At 36.1% G+C, this 18434-nt stretch overlaps 1 protein-coding gene and 1 long non-coding RNA gene across 3 annotated transcripts; one reads left to right on the top strand and one right to left on the bottom strand.

Moving 5' to 3' along the window:
* The first annotated feature begins 1722 nt into the window (after positions 1-1722).
* On the top strand, positions 1723-5721 carry LOC140865673 (WAT1-related protein At5g64700-like). Of its 2 annotated transcripts, XM_073270390.1 has the most exons (10): positions 1723-1951; positions 2622-2690; positions 2784-2916; positions 3510-3587; positions 3670-3808; positions 3894-3939; positions 4513-4575; positions 4793-4909; positions 5111-5363; positions 5503-5721. In XM_073270390.1, the coding sequence occupies exons 6-10, from the start codon at positions 3923-3925 to the stop codon at positions 5518-5520; spliced, it is 468 nt and encodes a 155-aa protein (XP_073126491.1). In that variant the 5' UTR covers positions 1723-1951; positions 2622-2690; positions 2784-2916; positions 3510-3587; positions 3670-3808; positions 3894-3922; the 3' UTR covers positions 5521-5721. The 2 variants fall into 2 exon arrangements, with proteins under 2 accessions (XP_073126491.1, XP_073126490.1); XM_073270389.1 differs by having other exon boundaries at positions 2609-2690; positions 2784-3587.
* A 672-nt stretch (positions 5722-6393) lies between these two features.
* On the bottom strand, positions 6394-8527 carry LOC140859817 (uncharacterized). Its single transcript, XR_012143542.1, has 2 exons — positions 8353-8527; positions 6394-6632 (listed from the first exon to the last, which is right to left on the bottom strand). It is a non-coding gene; the product is annotated as an uncharacterized lncRNA (long non-coding RNA).
* Positions 8528-18434: the final 9907 nt, after the last annotated feature.

Below are 18434 nucleotides of genomic sequence, written 5' to 3'. Positions count from 1 at the left end.
CAACTATCTTTCTCTAACAGGGCTTTGATCAGACTCATATATTTTTTGGGGCATCATAATTTATACTATTCATACAGTAAAAAAATGTAATAATATCTTAGTTAATTATCTCGTCATTTTAAAAAAAACTAATAGCAGGTATGTGCGTTGTACGTGAATATCAAACTTAAATGCATTATGAATGGTCCTAAAATTTTGCAAATGAAAGTTGATATGCAATATTTTTCACTTCTTATTCAATATCAAATATTATTTCACAGTTTATCTATATTTTAAACAACTATGATTTCTTAAATCATTTTCTTGTTTGATTTTCGAATCATTCAATGTTTTTTATCCTTTTTTTTTCCTGTTATGTTCAATTAAATTCACCAATCTTATAAGCAACTCTTATTTCCCCGTTTCTTTGTCATTGTCGGATTTAATGTTTGTTAAGTAATTTAGTTTTGATGATGAAAACCAATACCATAAGACACTTTCAGTAGACAATCAAATCCGCAGTAATAAAGAGCACGTAAAACAACATTAGTAGGCTAAGTCTGTGAATCTAGAAAATTTTTAGCCAGTCTTGTGAGCTTGAGACTATATGGACCTAATTACATTTGGTATTGGTCACCATAAAGAATTCTAATAAATTATTAAATATTAATCAAACATCTAAATAATTAGTTTGGTCATAATCCTTAGTATGTGTAGTGACTTGAGTTTTATTTTATGCAATTAAACGTTAAAACATGTTAAGGGGTCATTAATTAGGCAAATCAGGTTGTAAAATCTATATCCGAACGTTCATAAATGGCATGGAGATTCGAACCGGATTGGAAGGACCAAACCGGATAAGACCGACCAAACCAAGATCGTACTATCCAATCTCTTTCGAATACGGAGAGACACGTATAGTTGTGACCTGTCGGTTTGGGTTCAACTCTAGAGACAATTCGAATCTTGAAAACTCCAGCGTCCAGAAACATGTCAAAAGGCTGAAACATGCAGCTAACATAAGTCATCAAAGTTTCAGCCCAATTTTTTTTTAAAAAAAAATTAAAAATTAAACAAGCATGTTTATTTTTATAGTTAATTACATATGTATAATTAACATGAATTGTGAAAATTTACAATTTCAATGTCATTTTCATTTTGTTTCAAATAAAATTGTTAATGTAGTATATATGTGTGTGTAAAAAATACACTAGTATATATGTATATAAATTGAAATAGCTAGATCAAGGATGAAGTTGGAACAGTTCGCGAATGCCGCCGTTGAGTAACTCTCTGACCCGGCCTTGTTGTCCAGTCCCACCAATATTATGGTTTCGTCTTCACTGTTGAGATGTAGTTTCTAGATGTTCTGATGGATAGACTATCCAAACTTTGAGCACACACTACAAGAAAAAAGCTCATACACAACACTTAAAAGACAATGCTTTTTGTAAAAAAACGTTGTGTTTTTTTTATAGACAATGCTTTTATTGAAAAGCGTTGTCCATAATTTTTAAATTTATAAAAGACAACGCTTTTTGATATCTTCAACAACGCTTTTAAAAAATGTTGTCTATGAGTGTCTTTTTAATTATCTACAACAACGCTTTTTTAAAAGCGTTGTTAATGAGCGTTTTTTTTACTATCTATGACAACGCTTTTTAAAAAACATTTTTTATTAATTTTTTTTAAAACATAATCTTGCCCCAAAATAAAATATTTCTTACATGTATTATTCTCTCTCCTCGCATGGTCTCTCTTTCACCGAGGTATCTTTTTCCTTTCTCCCTTCACCATTTCGAAATTTCTAGATTTAGAATCCTCTTGTCGAGGGCTTTCTTCCAGTACCTATTTCCCTAATTTTTAAGCACGCTCCGTCGAACCTTTTTTTCTGTCGTCGTCGTTTTGCCGTCACCGACTGTTGCATAGGAGAGAAGGAAGGTTTTTTGGATCTTTATTTCGAAGCCTAGAGGTATATTTTGAATTCTAGGTTTTCGAACTCGGGAATTTTTTTAGTTGTTTTGTTTTTCTCGATTCATTTGGTCTGTGAAGTATGGTTTGGAATTATTCGGTGTTGTGTATGTTTCTGCATGATGATTTTACAGAGATTGAGTTCTTGTCCTGTGGAGTAGGTTCATCCGTACATACCAATAGAATTTGTCGGAATTGTAAATTTTTTTGTCATTTTCATGGCAAGTGAGGCGTGGAAAACCTTTTTTCTGTTGCTGGTGTTTTTTTATGAATACCCAGGGAAAGGCTCTATTCATTTAAACTATTGAAGCTTTTTCGTTCTAATTTCCCATTTTGAATTCCAAAAATTAATTAACATTGCTAAATACTTTGAACTTTTCTAATCTTGCTGATATTGCTTGCATTTTCTTGAGTTGGTGGTTCTTACTGACATTCTCTCTTTTCCACTCCGTACATAATACGATGCTCTGATATTGATTACATTTTCTTGAGTTGGTGATTCCACTCCGTACGTAATCTTGACGCCAAAGCCTTGATTTGTTAAGTTGCTCTTGTTTGATATGGTTATATGCATTGAACTCGATTCTGTTACTGAAAATGTATGCATTTTCAATGTTGGACCATGTCGAGTAGATTTGCAAGACTCTTTAGAATCTAGTGTGCTACTGCAGGGAAAAATATGTGAATTAGATTTAGCTGCAGCACAGGTGATGCCATGGGGATGAACATGGTTTTGAAAGGTGTCCAGAATTTCTTAGACTTCCTTGAAAATGATTTTCCTGATATGGATGTTATTGGCATTTAAGTTGAGTATGGCTGTTGTTTTGTTTCAGCCTTCTTTACTTTGAGTTTCGACATTATAAGCTTGATTCCAGTTCTTACGTACAGGATTGAGATCTTCCACAGCTTCTTCGACTCGTCACAGGTTTTTGATCCTTTTTTTTTTGCTGACTCAACGCTGGAGAGGTGAGTTTTTTTGTCTCAAATTCTAAAGAAGCGGGTTTCATGTTTTGTTGCCTTTCTTGATTTGGTCTGTTTCATGCAAGCATGAATAATACAATTACAAAACTAATGTTTTCTTTTTCTTTTTATTTTTCCCTGTGTTTATCCCTCACTAATTTTTGATCAATTTCATTTGAAAATTTAACTTTGTCTCGAGTAGAAAGTCTTAAATTATGGCACATAAATTTGTTGGAATGTGGATATACATACAAATGATGAGGTGTAGTGCTTAGGAATCTGCAAAATTGGTTAGTTCGTGAATTAAATGATGAGGTGTAGTGCTTGGAATGTGGATATACATACAAATGGATATACATACAAATGATGAGGTGTAGTTCATCGTTATACCTTGACGTCCCCATAGTGTAAATATATACATGTACAAATCAACAAATTAGACTATAGTGCGTGAAGCATAAATTTGGCTCTTGATGAAGAAATGTATGTCTTTCCCTTGCTTCCAGGATCCTATTTTTTTCCTTGCGAATATCAAATAAGATAGATGTGAATTGCTTTTCTTTTTTATGACAAAATGACCTGGAGCATTTTCTAATCAGATCAAGTTTCCGAGGGTCACAGTTGTAATGCCTTTAAAGGGGTTTGGGGAACACAATATTCATAACTGGAGAACTCAGGTGACTTTACCTTATATTAATAGTTCTTCTTCAAAAACTTGCACAAGTGTTTGATTTTTTTTTGTAAAAATTCATTATACAGATATTTCCTATCATGAATCACTATTTATCAATAGCTACATAGTTCGATCTTCAAAAGGAAGCTGACCTTCAGAAATGAGAGATCTGTATTAGCCATTGAAGAGATGCTGGATTGTGCGTTCTCGTAATTGCTGACTTCAGTAATTTTTCTTATCCTTTGATTTTTGTTTGTGCGTTCTCGTAATTGTTGACTACATTTATTTATTTCTATTTCTATTTTATGAGGTCGATTCCTGGTTTCAATAAGTATATCGATGCTGAAAAGCAAAAGGTATGTGTTGTGTATTTCACGCACTTGTGTTTTATTATTGATGTTGATTCTGGGTTGACGTTTGTTTCACTTGATGAGGCGATTTTTCTTTTTAATCGATTCGGTAATTATGTGGCTGTAATGAACATTTGTAACAACATAATCATACAATATACGCAGCTGGTATTCCTGACTAAAATATCCACGATTTACGTGAAATTTTTTATAGATAGCCATCTGCGGGGTATAATTTCTTATGCTGTTTTTGTGTGTCTGAAAATTTCTCAACTCCATCTCGATATCATCTCCAGGATCTCGAGCTCCTGTTTTAGAAAAATTCCATTTTTTTGTAAAACTCAGTTTTAGAAGAGATTCCCCAGAACACTACCCTAGACCTTCAGAAATGAGAGGCCATTGAAGAGATGCTGGCTTGCTCGATGCTAGAGCTGAATGGCAATATATAAAATAATCATGCATATTAACAAAGATGTATTATTTCGATGCCTAAAACTTCAATCATAACCGTGAATTTGATTTTGATTTTGATTTTGATTCTTTTGTTTTTTTTTCCAAATGATTTGATTTTACTTTCAGGAAAAGTGCTCCACCTCTATCTTTTTCCCTGACGATCAAGATATTCCTACTTTCACTGATTGGGTACGTGCGTCATATGTTTCATAATGTTAATTACAATTTTTTTTTTTGGTGGTAATTAAACAAGAATATATATAAAATTCATGAATTAAGTGTTTTTTTGTTCTCATAATTATGATTTTGTTTGATCCTTTTAGTGTTTTAAATTAAATATGGGTGTTCATATATACTCCAGAGATATTAATTATTTTTAATGAGTTGGATAATTAATAATTTGCAGGATCACGATGAGCTTAAACATTGTTGGTGTAGCTTTGAAATATACATCCGCATCTTTGGGAGCTGCTTCTTCAAATACTCATCCTGTTATTACTTTCTTTCTTGTTGTTCTATTAAGGTAATTAAAGTTAATTACGAAAAAATATTCTAATTTAATTATAGCGAAATTTTTCGAGGGAATGGAAATACAAGGAAAATAATTCGATTATGTATAAGAAATCACTTGTTATCATTCCTAGCTATTTAATTTAATGATTCCTGGCCCTGTTTAAATCAAAAATTAATAATTAATACATGAACTTTAATCTCATCATGACAGGATGGAAAACATAAAACTAAGGACAATTGGTGGGATAATGAAATTTGGAGGACTAAGTCTATGCATTGCCGGAGTAGCGACTATTGCTTTCTTCAAAGGGCCTCTCTTGAAACTACTGGTGCACCATCACTTGATCAGTAGTCGCATTCATGAAATGCGACGAGGCGAAGATCCTGCCGCTGATACTTGGATTAAAGGTGTCTTCCTCATGATGCTTTCCAATGTAACCTGGGCATTATGGCTGTTATTACAGGTATTATTTCATTAATAATAAATATTCTATGCTATTTAAATTCATGTTCTTTTACTGATAAATAAGTGTTTAAATTTACTTTTCATTTTAATATATTCATATTTGTTTTATGTTTGTTTTTATTTTTAATAATTCACAGTATGGAGATACAAATTAAAGGAAAAGATATTGTTGCGGCTTTTATGAAAGCTTGGGACGCTAACATGTGCTGAAGAAAGGAATCAAAGTTTTTCGAGATTAATGCATAGTTTTTTCCTAGTGTTCATTAATTTAGAATTCGATTATTTTTTTATTTGAATGATTTATAATATTGGAAGATTGTATATTAAATTTTATTTTAGAAATTTTTGAATTTTGAATGATTTATAAGATTGAAAATTTGTGATTTAATTTTTTTTTTGTTTTATGTTTTAAAAAAAAAAGCGTTGTCTTTTCTGGTAAAGACAACGCTTTTTTTTAAGCGTTGTCTTTTCCAAATACAACGACGCTTAAAAAGCGTTGTCTTTTCCAAAAATAACAACGCTTTTTATAAAAGACAACGCTTAAAAAGCGTTGTTGTTGTTAGATACAACGCCGCTTTTTAAGCGTTGTCTTTTTCAGAAACGACAAAACTTTTTCCGCGTTGTCTTTGACCATGGTTTTTTACAACACTGGCTACGACAATGCTTTTTCGGGGACATTAACAACGCGGAAAAAGCATTGTCTTTAGCCGTTTTTCTTGTAGTGACATCATTTACCAGGCTCTGTTGTTCAGCTTCTATTAGCCTCACGGAGTGCTCTGCTTCAATATTGCAACTATGAAATGTTATTCTCCCAAGTGTAGGTATGTCTCCCACGCTGGATGGAACCTTATTCAGAGCGTAACTGAGACGACCCTAACCTCTATACTCAATTACATAATAAAATAAAGTACGAATTTTTAAAAAAAATTGTCATGACTTGTTTGTAAATAGACAAGCCACCCTGTCTCAAACCACATGTAAAAACAAAAATGCCATAAATGCGATAAAAGATAACCATAACTCCGAAGTAAAACAACCCCACACGGTTGTAAATAAAATAACGATAACAAACTTCGAATCATAAAAAGTAAAACTCCAAGCACAGAGAAAACACATCCTGGCTATCATCAAAAGTACACATGTTTAAACCTCTTTATTACAATCATAACTTAGTGCGGAAACATGAAAATAGCAACGGTTGTAGGGTCTTGCACCACCGGAGTGCCTCGTCTCAAAGGTCCTGCCCCTCGGTCCCTACGATCTCATCCTCACCTGGCAAACAAGCAAGCATAGTGAGTTTAATGACTCAGCAAGCATAAGCAGTATAATAACAAGGATTAAAAATATAGGCAGTCATACTCAAAATACGGTACATACTATACTTTTGAAAGTTTAGCCAAACATGTACATGATGCATGAGGAATAAAAAAATCTCCAAAAATGAACACACGCAATGAATCTTTTAACCTTTCCTTTCTTAACTATTCATCATGCTTTTTGCTATAAACAAAATAAAATAAGACGAGTCAAAGCAGTTTTGAATCTGAAATTTCAACTTTAAACTTAAACTTAGCTCCTTGAATTGTGACCCTTTGTTTTGATCGATCAATGACTGCAGTGCACTATGCTGGCAAGACGTCAAGATTTCTCCCGACACGACTTACCCATTTTTCTTTCATTTTCCTTCATTTGGTAGGGATCCCGAGATTTCTCCCGATCTCACTCTACCCGTCTAGTTTGGTAGGGATCCCGGGATGTCTCCCTGTCTCGTTCTACCCGTCTATTTGGCAAGGGAGTGAGGCATCCCCCACCCCACAATACCCTGTCTCGTCACAATCAAATCACCTTGCTCATAAAAATATTTTTCCTTTCTTTCTTTGACTTCGACTCAAAATATTTAGCATGCAATTAAAAAGAATGCCTTTCTTTATAACTTCTTGCTCGACCCAAGGCCAAGCCTTTAAAAGTAAACACGTGTATGCCTTTTCATGAATTAATGCTCAACACAAAATGTGGGTAATGGGTGAGTGAGGGGCTGCCCCTAAGTGTAAACCCATTCCTTAACTCTTCATCTCACATTCGAGGCAACAACCCGAGCAATCGCACCAAAAATCTCTTAACTCTATCACCCCTTAACCAAATGCGACCCCACTCGAACCGACACTTTACAAACACTCCAAACTAGCCATATGATCAGGTTTCAACTTCATTTGAAAGCCTAAGCAAAAAGATCAAAAACCAAAACCGGACAGCCCACTTTGCCTCAAAATTTCTGCACCGACACCTTAACTTCAAAAATTCCTAACTTATTGAATACTTATCCGAAACGAGCCCATTTTATACCGACGCGACCACAACATCATGAAATAAAACTAGGACCAGCCCATGACCTGTCCAGGTCTCGCCCAGAACCTGCCCTGCCCCGAAACCCAACTGCCCTGTTCAAAGCAAACACACTCAAACACACAACTACCTTGTGAAAACACCTCCAATCATGTTTCCTTGCCTCTACCACCCATCCAAACCACCAAACACACCAAAAACACTCTCTTAGGACTTATCACAAACACCTTGGCAGCCCTCAAATGCACTTCAACACCACAATTCAAAATTTACTCGATCATGCTTCGAAATGCAACAAACTCATAAACATTCAATCATGCTCAATGCAAATCATTAAAATAGTTCAAACTCACATCAATTACAGCCCTTCCACCATATAAATTCGAAATTTTAGGCATACAACTTCTGGAATTTTCGAAAATCAACATATGCAATCAATACTCTTCAACTTTCCAATCACAATCACCATGTAATCTTTTAAACTCAAAGCATACATCAATTTTCGAAAATGACATATCATCATGCTGAAAAATATGGAAAATTCGAAACTTACCTACTGAAAATTTTAAGCATTTCGAAATATGTCAAGAAACAAGAAGGAAAAACTATGTAGCTAACTTGTATGCCCAAAGAAAAGCCAACACTTAGCCTTGTCTAGCTTTTACCCCAAAAATTGAAAGCAAGAAGGAGGAAGAGAGCTGGGACTTTGGCCATCTAGGTGAAGACCTCCCAAGGCGGTGCTCCGGTGGCAGCGGCGGCATCTGGAGGCGGCGGCGGCGGCTAGTTGAAGGGGGGGTCGGCCGAGAGAGTGAAGGGGGAGAGGAGATGTTAGAGGCGGCTAGGGCTTGCCTTTTAGGTGTTTAAATTAAATCTTTATCAATCCGGGTCTAATAAAATTTCAAATTTTTGAAATGTAAATAAATAATCTCAAGAAAATGATAAAAGCAGTCTTTAACACCCGGAAAATTCAAAAAGTCAAACTCTTGGTCCAAACCTCCATTTTTCTTATCTAAAATTCTAAAAATTAAAGTCTTGGAAATTAACCGCCGAATCTTCCATCACCGCTTGCCGGAACCAGGAACCTTTTACTCAAGCATTTTTAAATAAATAACTTAACAAATTGAGCAACTCTAGCTTTGAAAGAAAACTAAGCAATTAAATTCAAGACATTCAAAAATATAAATATAAATACTGAAAATTAATTTAGGCATGAATATTTAAATCATGAAAATTTCAGGCACTAGAGTAACACCATCGAATAACCAGCGTCTCGAGGCATGGGAAATGGTGGCTTTCGACCCTCCAGTCCCTCAGGTTTATGCTCTCCATCTCCAAGTATTTTAGTACAAGAAACTCCCCTTCGGTTGGTTCCCACTCCTTACCCACGAATGTGTCTTTCATCAGTTTGAGAACTTCAAGATTCGGCAAGGAACCCACCATCCACATCTTCTCCCATTGGATTGCAGAGCGCCTCAAAGTGAGCTTCCTAAGCCTTTGTGGAAAGGCAAGATTTGTAGACAAAAGGTTACCATCGACACGTGCGTAGCCAGCAAGGAAGAGGAGATTTAACTCCTCTAGTTCTTGCAAATAGGAAAGATTTGTAGACAAAGGGTTACCACCTACACGTGCGGGGCCAGCATGGATGCGGAAATTTAACTCCTCTAGTTCTTGCAGGTACACAAGATTGTCAAGCCCAAACTTTGCCCAGTTTTTAGGTTTAACACATATTTAATAATTCTTTAAATTAAATACGATTATATTTTTTTTTTGATTTTTTGAAATTAATTTTATTATTGTTCGTTATACGAAGAAATTTATTTGTTAATACAATGAATATTATTTAATTATTAAAAATAATGTATATATAGAATTGGACATTTGCTTATTTACTGTTAATAAGTAGCTCATGATTGCAAATTTAATACTTTAAATTGTATGGAAAGAACATTGGACCTCTATTTTTTCCCCCTATTTTCAAAAGGATTTTTACTAGAAATTTTGATAGAATAGATAACCAAAATATATATATATATATATATATATATATATATATTATAGCGCCAGAAATCCAATTTACTAAATCGCATACATAAAATTAAATAAATATTATGATTATTATTTTTAAGTTTAATTGATTTAAATTCTTTATTTGATTTATGCGTTAATAAATTGCTAATTATTTATCTAAATGATTTTATTGCAAATTATTTGTTTTAATTTAATGATTTTAAAAGTTTAAGTTTTCTTATTGAAATGATTTTAAATGTCCAGCTTATTTATTTAAAATGACTTGAGTTTAACGGTTAATTATTTAAATTATTTTCACTGTCTAGCTTAATTATTTAAAAGTTTTTTATTGTCCAATTTGTTTTAAATATTTTTAATTCCGCTTGTGTATTTATTTAAATAAATTTTAAATGTTCATCTATTTTATTTAAATTATTTTAATCGTTCTGTTTATTATTTAAATATTTTTATTTATCAACAAGACATCAAAATGTTAAATTATTTATTTTTAAAGAAATATTTAGTTGCATTATTTCATGGCCAACGAGGGGAGCCGATGATGTTGCGGTATCTTTTATTTAGAGATTTTAAATACTTAAACGTTGAGAAAATGTAGATAAAATTTTATTTTAAGAATTTTCGAGTTGTCATAATTATTTTAAAATAATTGTAGAGTTTATCTAAGTACTTTCAAAATTTGTATTTTTAAACCCGGATAGAAGACTTTTTACTTCCATCTAAAATTTTTAAAAGATAAAGGATTTACATATATATGTTTGACACAATTTTTTTCATATGTGTAAATATTGCTAATTAGTTATTTTTGTTGTGATGGTGAGAAATAGGGCTAATAATTTCAATAATAATACATAGACTATATTAAAATATTTTATTAATTGATTGCACTTAACAATAGTATAGAGAGTTAAATTTACACAATATGATGTTTTGAAAAATAATTAAAATATTGTGTTTTGATGTGGGTTAAAAAGTAGCATATTATTTTTATTTTCTTTCTAATATAATATGCTTTATTATTATATTAAATATAAAATTAATTCTTAATATATATATATATATATATATATATAACTTATTCATCGATTGCACTTATCTTACAATAGTATAGATGATTAACTTTACAAATTTTTTTATCCTAAAAGAAAAAAAAATTAAAACTTTACCAATTAATTCAATATGATGTTTTGAAAAAAAAATTAAAATATTGTGTTTGATGGATTAAAAAAATAGCATATTTTTTTTATTTTCTTTCTAATATATTGTATTTTTATTATTATATTAAATGTGGAACATATTCTTAATAATAATAATAATAAACATATATATAATGTAAATACAACTATTGTAGTGGTGTAAATTTTTTTAAAAAAGTTTTTAATGATTAATTAGTTATTTTTTTATTATAGTAGTGTGAAATGATGAGGTTAATAATGTTAATAATAAATAAATTATACATCAGAGAACAGAAAATCAGTGATCAATTCATATACTTCAGTCTAAAATATAATCGAGAAAATACTCCTGCACACTCAAAACATTATACATCAAAACCTTATATCATTTGTCCATCTAATTCATTGTATTATCAGAATATTTGTGTTGTAAACTTTTGAAGGAAATTCTTTCAAAAGTGTGTGAGTTGTAAAAATGTTGTGAGTACTAGGAGTTTCTGAAACGACTTTGACTACTAATATCTAATAAAATAAAGAAAATGCGGAAAATTTTTAAAAATTTTGGCATGACCTATTTGTTTGAATAATAAAACCACCTGTCTCAAACAACAATTTAAATAAACCTCAACCCGAGGTGGACAACAAACTCAAGCATGCAAAATAATATCTAATTCGACGCCAGACGAAGGAACAAAAGTATTTAATGTTTACATGCCAACATAATTTGCAGGGAATATCACATCCTGCTATTGAAAGGGAAAAAAACGACGACATAGTATAATTATTACAAAGTCATAAATGCGGAAAGAAATGAGCGGAAACGGTCAGGGTGCGCCTCCGAACACCTATGGGCCCTGGAAATCATGCCCCGCAGCCTCGTCCAAATGCTCACCTGCACCAAGCATAGTAGTGAGACTAAAAGCCCACCAAGTTTTAAATAATACAGCAAGGGTTCAAAATAATGCATAATACTAAAAATAGTGCTCAGTAAACTAATTGATCTCACACGAAAGGGAAAAATTCAAGACATGCCCGAAGTAAGAACGATAGTAACATGTGATGGAAAACACATTCATGAAACAGTTATACTTTACTTTAACTTAAGAATTTGGATCCTCGATGTGACTATGGTTTTGATCGATAAATGACTATAGTATACAATGTCGGCAAGGAAACCGAGTTCTTCTCGGTCCCACATTGCCCCTCTAATTTGGTAGGGAAGTCGAGATTTCTCCCAACCTCGATCTACACGTCTAAATTTGGTAGGGAAGCCGGGATGTCTCCCGACCCCGATCTACACGTCTCAATTTGGCAAGTGACCCAGGGCATCCCCTGACCCATCATTTCACGTCTAAGTCACAATCAAATCACTTCATTCCTTAACTTTTCCATTCATTTAACATTTCTCAATTCAACATTTAAACCTTTACAAACATTTCTTTTAAAACTAGACTTCGAGAGTAGAATATTAAATAAATTTGAAGTCACACACGCGAATAAATGGCGTTGAATAATGTAAAAAAAATAAAACTCAAAAGATAGCATGACATAAATTTTTATGGATGATTGGAGTGTAGGGGAGCACCCTAGGATTAAAGCTTTACTCATTACTTATGTTTACGCTCACAAGGGTCCAACTTGAGCGGTCGACCTATAAAATCCATAACTCATCCTATAGTAATCCAAAAGACTTTCCGTTTGAACCGGCACGTCATACACACATTAAAATACTCTAATAACCAGTATTTACATTTTTATAATGGTCCAAACCAACTCAAACACTTAGACACCCGGACAGCCCGTAAACAAAGAAAAAATCTGCTCACGTCACTCTAACTTAAAATGTACATAACCCAATCTATTTTTATCTGAAATAGGCCCAATTTACACCGACACGATCCTAACATCCTATACATTCGGAATGTCAAGGGTATCCCCTGCCAAGACCTCATAAACCAACCTATCCAGCCCTGTTTTCCCCGAATCATGGCAAAGTGACAAAAATTCTGCTTTGGTCAACTTGTACCTATAGCTACCCAAACTCATTCCTCAAGCTATTAAACCTCAAAAACCCTCAAAGAAAACTTCTAAATATGTCCATACCACCAGCTAGGCTCCTTGGACAAGGCTCTAGCTCGACTCTACTTAACTTCTCCTCTTTGACCAAAACACTTGACTCAACACCTTCAAAACACTACTAGACAACAACCCAACCAAAATTCACACGACCAGCCCTATAATCCACCCAAAAATTAATAAAAAACACATGTTTAAGACCCATGAACACCCCATGGGCAGCCACTCACCTCCTTTCATCCATTCGTACAAAACTTCAATTCAAACGCCACAAACTCAATGCAATTTACAACATTTCAAGACATAAACACAATGTGACTTGCCTAACATCAAGTGAGGCTCAAAACCAATCAAGCACCTATAAATGTGGATCAAACTCAATGTGTTACATTCTGAATTTCTCCCTTTCACCATGTAAATTTCGTTCAAGTGCTAAAAATTCATTTCCATGAGTTCAAAATACCAACTAGAAGTTGAAAAGCACAAAGCCAAACCCGAGCCCACATAGGCTCATGAAACCCGAACACACACACACACATTACACAAATTTTCAGTCCAAAATACACCATTTTCAAGATAAATCAAGAAACTATAATCCATGCTTGGGTTTTAAAAATAAAGAAACAAAAAAAGTTTGCCTAAATCACTACAAGAAGCAAAGGAAGGGGACGGCTGGAGCTTCCAACTCCATGGCCAGCAGCTGGAGAAGATCCTAGGTGACCTTCACGGTGGCTGAACGGCAGCTGGTTGGCAAGGAGGCGGTGGCCGACGGCGAGGGGAGGAAGAAATGGTGTGGCCGATGGTTTCTTGGAGGAGAAGTGAAGAGTGGCGTGAAGATGGGAGGGTTGAAGAGTGTGAGGCGGCTAAAGAGAGATTAGGAGTGTTAGGGTTTTAATTGTGTGTGATATATTATGTGTATGTATGTATAGGTGTGAGTGTGTGAGAGTAGGACCAGTCAAAAGTGCTTTTTGACCAAATAAAAGTGCTAGTATTGAATTTAAAATTTTAACTTGTAGAATTCCATCTAATTTAAATATCTAAGGCTAGAACCTTAAATTTTATATGCCAAGAATGGAATTTCACTTGTCCGGGTTCTAAAAGGCTAATTTGGGAAATTAAAAGAGTTACGCGCGAAAATGCGCTTACGCGATTTTTCTTGACTGGAAAAATCTAAAATAAAGATTTTTATTTTATTTTCCTCACCTCTCAAGGAATTTAGGTCATCTAAATTTAAAATTAAGGATTTTTTTCCGTGTTCGCCTTTGCCGTGTGCCGTAGCCGAAAGTCACCAATATAAGCAATTTAAGCAATTAAAATTTTAATATCATGCAAATAAATTCTAAGGAGATTTAAATCATTTAAATTACCATAAATTTATGAATTTTAAACTTTAAAACTAATTTAGGCATGGAATTTGATTTATGGATTTTAGGCGTCACAATTCCTCCCTCCCTAAAAGAAATTTCGTCCTCGAAATTAAAGCTTACCGAAGAGCTCCGGGTAGCGAGTCCTGATGTCAGCCTCTGACTCCCAAGTAGCTTCCTCATCTGTATGGTGCAACCAACCAACCTTCACCATTGGTATCGACTTGTTGCGAAGTCTCCTCTCTTGCCTCCCAAGAATCCGATCGGGCCTCTCCTCATAGGTCATGTGAGGAGATAACTGAAGAGGTTCATAACTGAGCACATGAGACGGATTCAAGATATACTTCTTCAACATAGACACGTGGAAGATGTTATGGACTCCATCTAGGCTAGGGGGCAAGGCTACTCTATACGCCAATGCCCCTACCCTGTCCAATATCTCGAATGGTCCAATGAACCTCGGTGCCAACTTCCTTTTCTTTCAAAACCTCATCACGCCTTTCATAGGAGCTACTCAGATAAACACGTGATCTCCCACCGAAAATTCCAAGTCTCTCCTCCTATGATCACCGTAACTCTTCTGCCTGCTCTGAGCAGTCCTCATCCTATCTCGGATCTTGGCTACAATCTTAGCCTTCTGCTGTACAATCTCTGGCCCTATCTCCGATCTCTCACCGGCCTGGGTCCACAACACCGGTGATCTACATGGTCTGCCATACAATGCCTCATACAGTGCCATACCAATAGTGGCCTGATAACTGTTATTATACGCAAACTTCACCAAGGGTAATCTTGACTCCCAGCTTCCCTGAAAGTAAATGGAACAAGCCCTCAAAAGAACCTCCAATATTTGTATTACCCTCTTGGATTGCCCATCCTTATGAGGGTGAAATTTTGTACTGAACAAAAGTTTTGTTACCAACGCTAAATGAAGGCTCTTCCAAAACGACGAAGTGAACCGTGGATCTTTGTCAGACACTATCGAGACAAGGACACCATGAAGTTTGACTATCTCAAAGATGTACAACTCAGCATACTGAGCCATGGAGTAGGTCGTCCTCACCGGTAGGAAGTGTGCCGACTTAGTGAGGTAGTCTACAATAACCCAAATGGCATTCGAATTATTCACCGTCCTTGGAAATCCCACTACGAAATCCATCGTAACATTCTCCCATTTCCACTTAGGTATAGGGAGAGGCTTGAGTAAGCCAGCGGGGTCTCTGATGTTCCGCCTTAACCTGCTGGCAAGTCAGACACTCAGCCACAAATCGGGCAATGTCTCGCTTCATGCCCGGCCACCAATATAACTGCTGAAGATCATGGTACATCTTTGTACTCCCTGGGTGTATGGAGTATGGCAATGCATGAGCCTCTGCCATGATCGTAGTTCACAAAGAAACAACTACATGAACCCAAAATCGTCCCTTAAATTTCACAATCGCGTCAACCACTGAGTACAAACCACTACTCCTATCCTCATCTCTCTGTCTCCAATTTCCTAACTGCTCATCATTAGCTTGTTCAGCACGGATACGATCAAACAGCGTAGTACCCACCGACAAAGAAGATAATCGGGGTGCCCTACCCCTGGCATAAAACTCCAAGTCAAACCTTTGAATCTCATACTACAAAGGTATAGACACTGACAAGAAGGAAATCACTGCTGCTTTCCTACTCAATGCATCCGCAATGATATTAGCCTTACTCGGGTGGTAACTAATGTCGCAGTTGTAGTCCTTTACAACCTCTAACCATCTCCGTTGCCTCATGTTTAACTTCTTTTGGGTAAAGAAGTACTTGAGGCTCTTATGGTCCGTAAAGATCTTGCACTTTTCCCCATAGAGATAGTGCCTCCAAATCTTGAGTGCGAAGACTACGGCGACCAACTCCAAATCATGAGTAGGATAGTTCTTCTCATGTCCCTTCAACTGCCTGGAAGTATAGGCAATCACTTTCTCCCGCTGCATAAGAACCGCTCCTAATCCCAGTTTAGAAGCATCCGTGTAAACAACAAAGTCACCTTGCCCAGATGGCATGGCTAATACTGACGCTGACGTGAGAGCTGTCTTCAATACATCAAGGCTCTTCTGGCACTCCGGACTCCAATCAAACTTAGCATTCTTCTTGGTCAATGCGGTCAAGGGCACTGCAATAGACGAAAAGGCCCTTGATGAACTTCCTATAATAGCCTGCCAAACCAAGGAAGCTACGAATCTCCGAGGCATTACTAGGTATAGCCCACTCTTTTACTGCTTGAACCTTAGAGGGGTCAACCTCTACACCACCCTTGGAAATTACATGACCCAAGAATGCCACTCACTCCAACCAAAAATCACACTTGTCGAACTTAGCAAACAAACTGTGATCTCTAAGCACCTCAAGAATTTCCCTCAAGTGTTGGGCGTGCTCCGCTCGGTCCTTGGAGTAGATGAGGATGTCGTCAATGAAAACAATAACAAACTGGTCTAAATATGGCTGGAAGATGCGGTTCATGAGATCCATGAAGACCTCGGGCGCGTTCGTCAACCCGAACGGCATCACAAGGAACTCATAGTGGCCGTAACGTGTCCTAAACGCTGTCTTGAATACATCTGACTCCTTCACCTTTAGCTGATGATATCCGGAAAGAAGATCAATCTTCGAAAATATAGAGGCTCCTTGTAACTGATCGAAGAGGTCTTCAATCCTAGGCAAAGGGTACTTGTTCTTCACAGTCACCCCATTCAACTCCCGATAATCGATACACAACCTTAGGCTCCCATACTTCTTCTTCACAAAGAGAAACGGTGCGCCCCACGGAGAGAAACTAGGGCGTATAAAACCCTTATCTAGAAACTCTTGAATATTCTCTTTCAACTCCTTCATCTCCGTAGGCGCCAACCTATATGGTGCCTTAGAAATTGGTGCGGTACCCGGGACCAAATCGATAGAGAACTCAATCTCCCTATCGGGCGTAAGACCTGCAACATCTTCCGGAAACTCATCTCCAAAATCTCGGACTACATCTACATCTGTAATCACGGGTCTAACTGGCATCTCTGTCATGGTCAAACTTGCCAAGAATGTCTCACAGCTCTCCAACACAAGTTGTTTCGCCTGTAGAAAAGATATGACCTTGGCCTTCCTTCAACTCTTAGCTGCCTCAAACCAAAAAGCCTCAACACCTTCCGGTCTAACCAACACTAATCTCTGCTGAAAATCAATAACCACTGCATTCTTCACCATCCAGTCCATCCCAAGAATCAGATCAAACTTGGGCATGGGTAACACTATCAGGTCTGCAACCACCTTCTGATCCTGCAAGAGAAGCTCAAGATTCCTGACTAAGCTCTTGGTGGTTAGCTCTTCCCCTGACGGGATAATAACTGAGAATCCCACCAATAACTCCTCTCGCTGAATACCCCACTTGAGCACAAACGCCTTAGAAAAAAAAGAATGTGTAGCCCCCGAGTCTAATAATTTCTTGGTGGCTACACCAGCTACTAGGATTCTTCCTGCAAAAACCACAGTTACAATGCAGCATTTGGATTTTCTAACCTCAAGCTAAATCTATGTTCATCCTAATACAATCAGCTTCCAATATTCTAAGCATGCAGATAACCACCAACCAAAATTATGCAATAACACACAAATCTTACGCAAGTTCCCCAACAACTCAAGAATATCTAGCACTTAGTATAACCAAATTCTTACTTAAAACAGTTTACCGACATAAATACACAAATAATTTTAAGGTACCGATTTAACTTGAAAGCTTAAAGTATTACCTGTGATCAAGGTGGTATCAGGGTCGGCCTCCTCGGCTTGCATCCCGAAGACTCGCCCAGTAACGGGCCTCCGGAGCTGTGGGCAATCAGCAACCACATGCCCTGGTTTCTTGCACTTGTAGCAAACTCCTGCTCCCATCAAGCACTTCCCAAAATGGTGACGTTGGCATTCCCTGCAAAGTGGTTTCTCCCTAGACTTGGGAGGAACGGGACTCTGGGCCTGATGCCCCTGGGCTCTCTAGGCCTGATGCTCTTGAGGTCTGTGGGCCTGATGCCGCTGCTAATGCGGTGGCCCATGGTACAGCTTCTTGCCGTGCTG

Source organism: Henckelia pumila, chromosome 4 (assembly GCF_033568475.1).
Source record: "Henckelia pumila isolate YLH828 chromosome 4, ASM3356847v2, whole genome shotgun sequence".
Classification (NCBI taxonomy): Eukaryota; Viridiplantae; Streptophyta; class Magnoliopsida; order Lamiales; family Gesneriaceae; genus Henckelia; species Henckelia pumila.
This window is presented reverse-complemented; position numbering and strand designations above follow the sequence as displayed.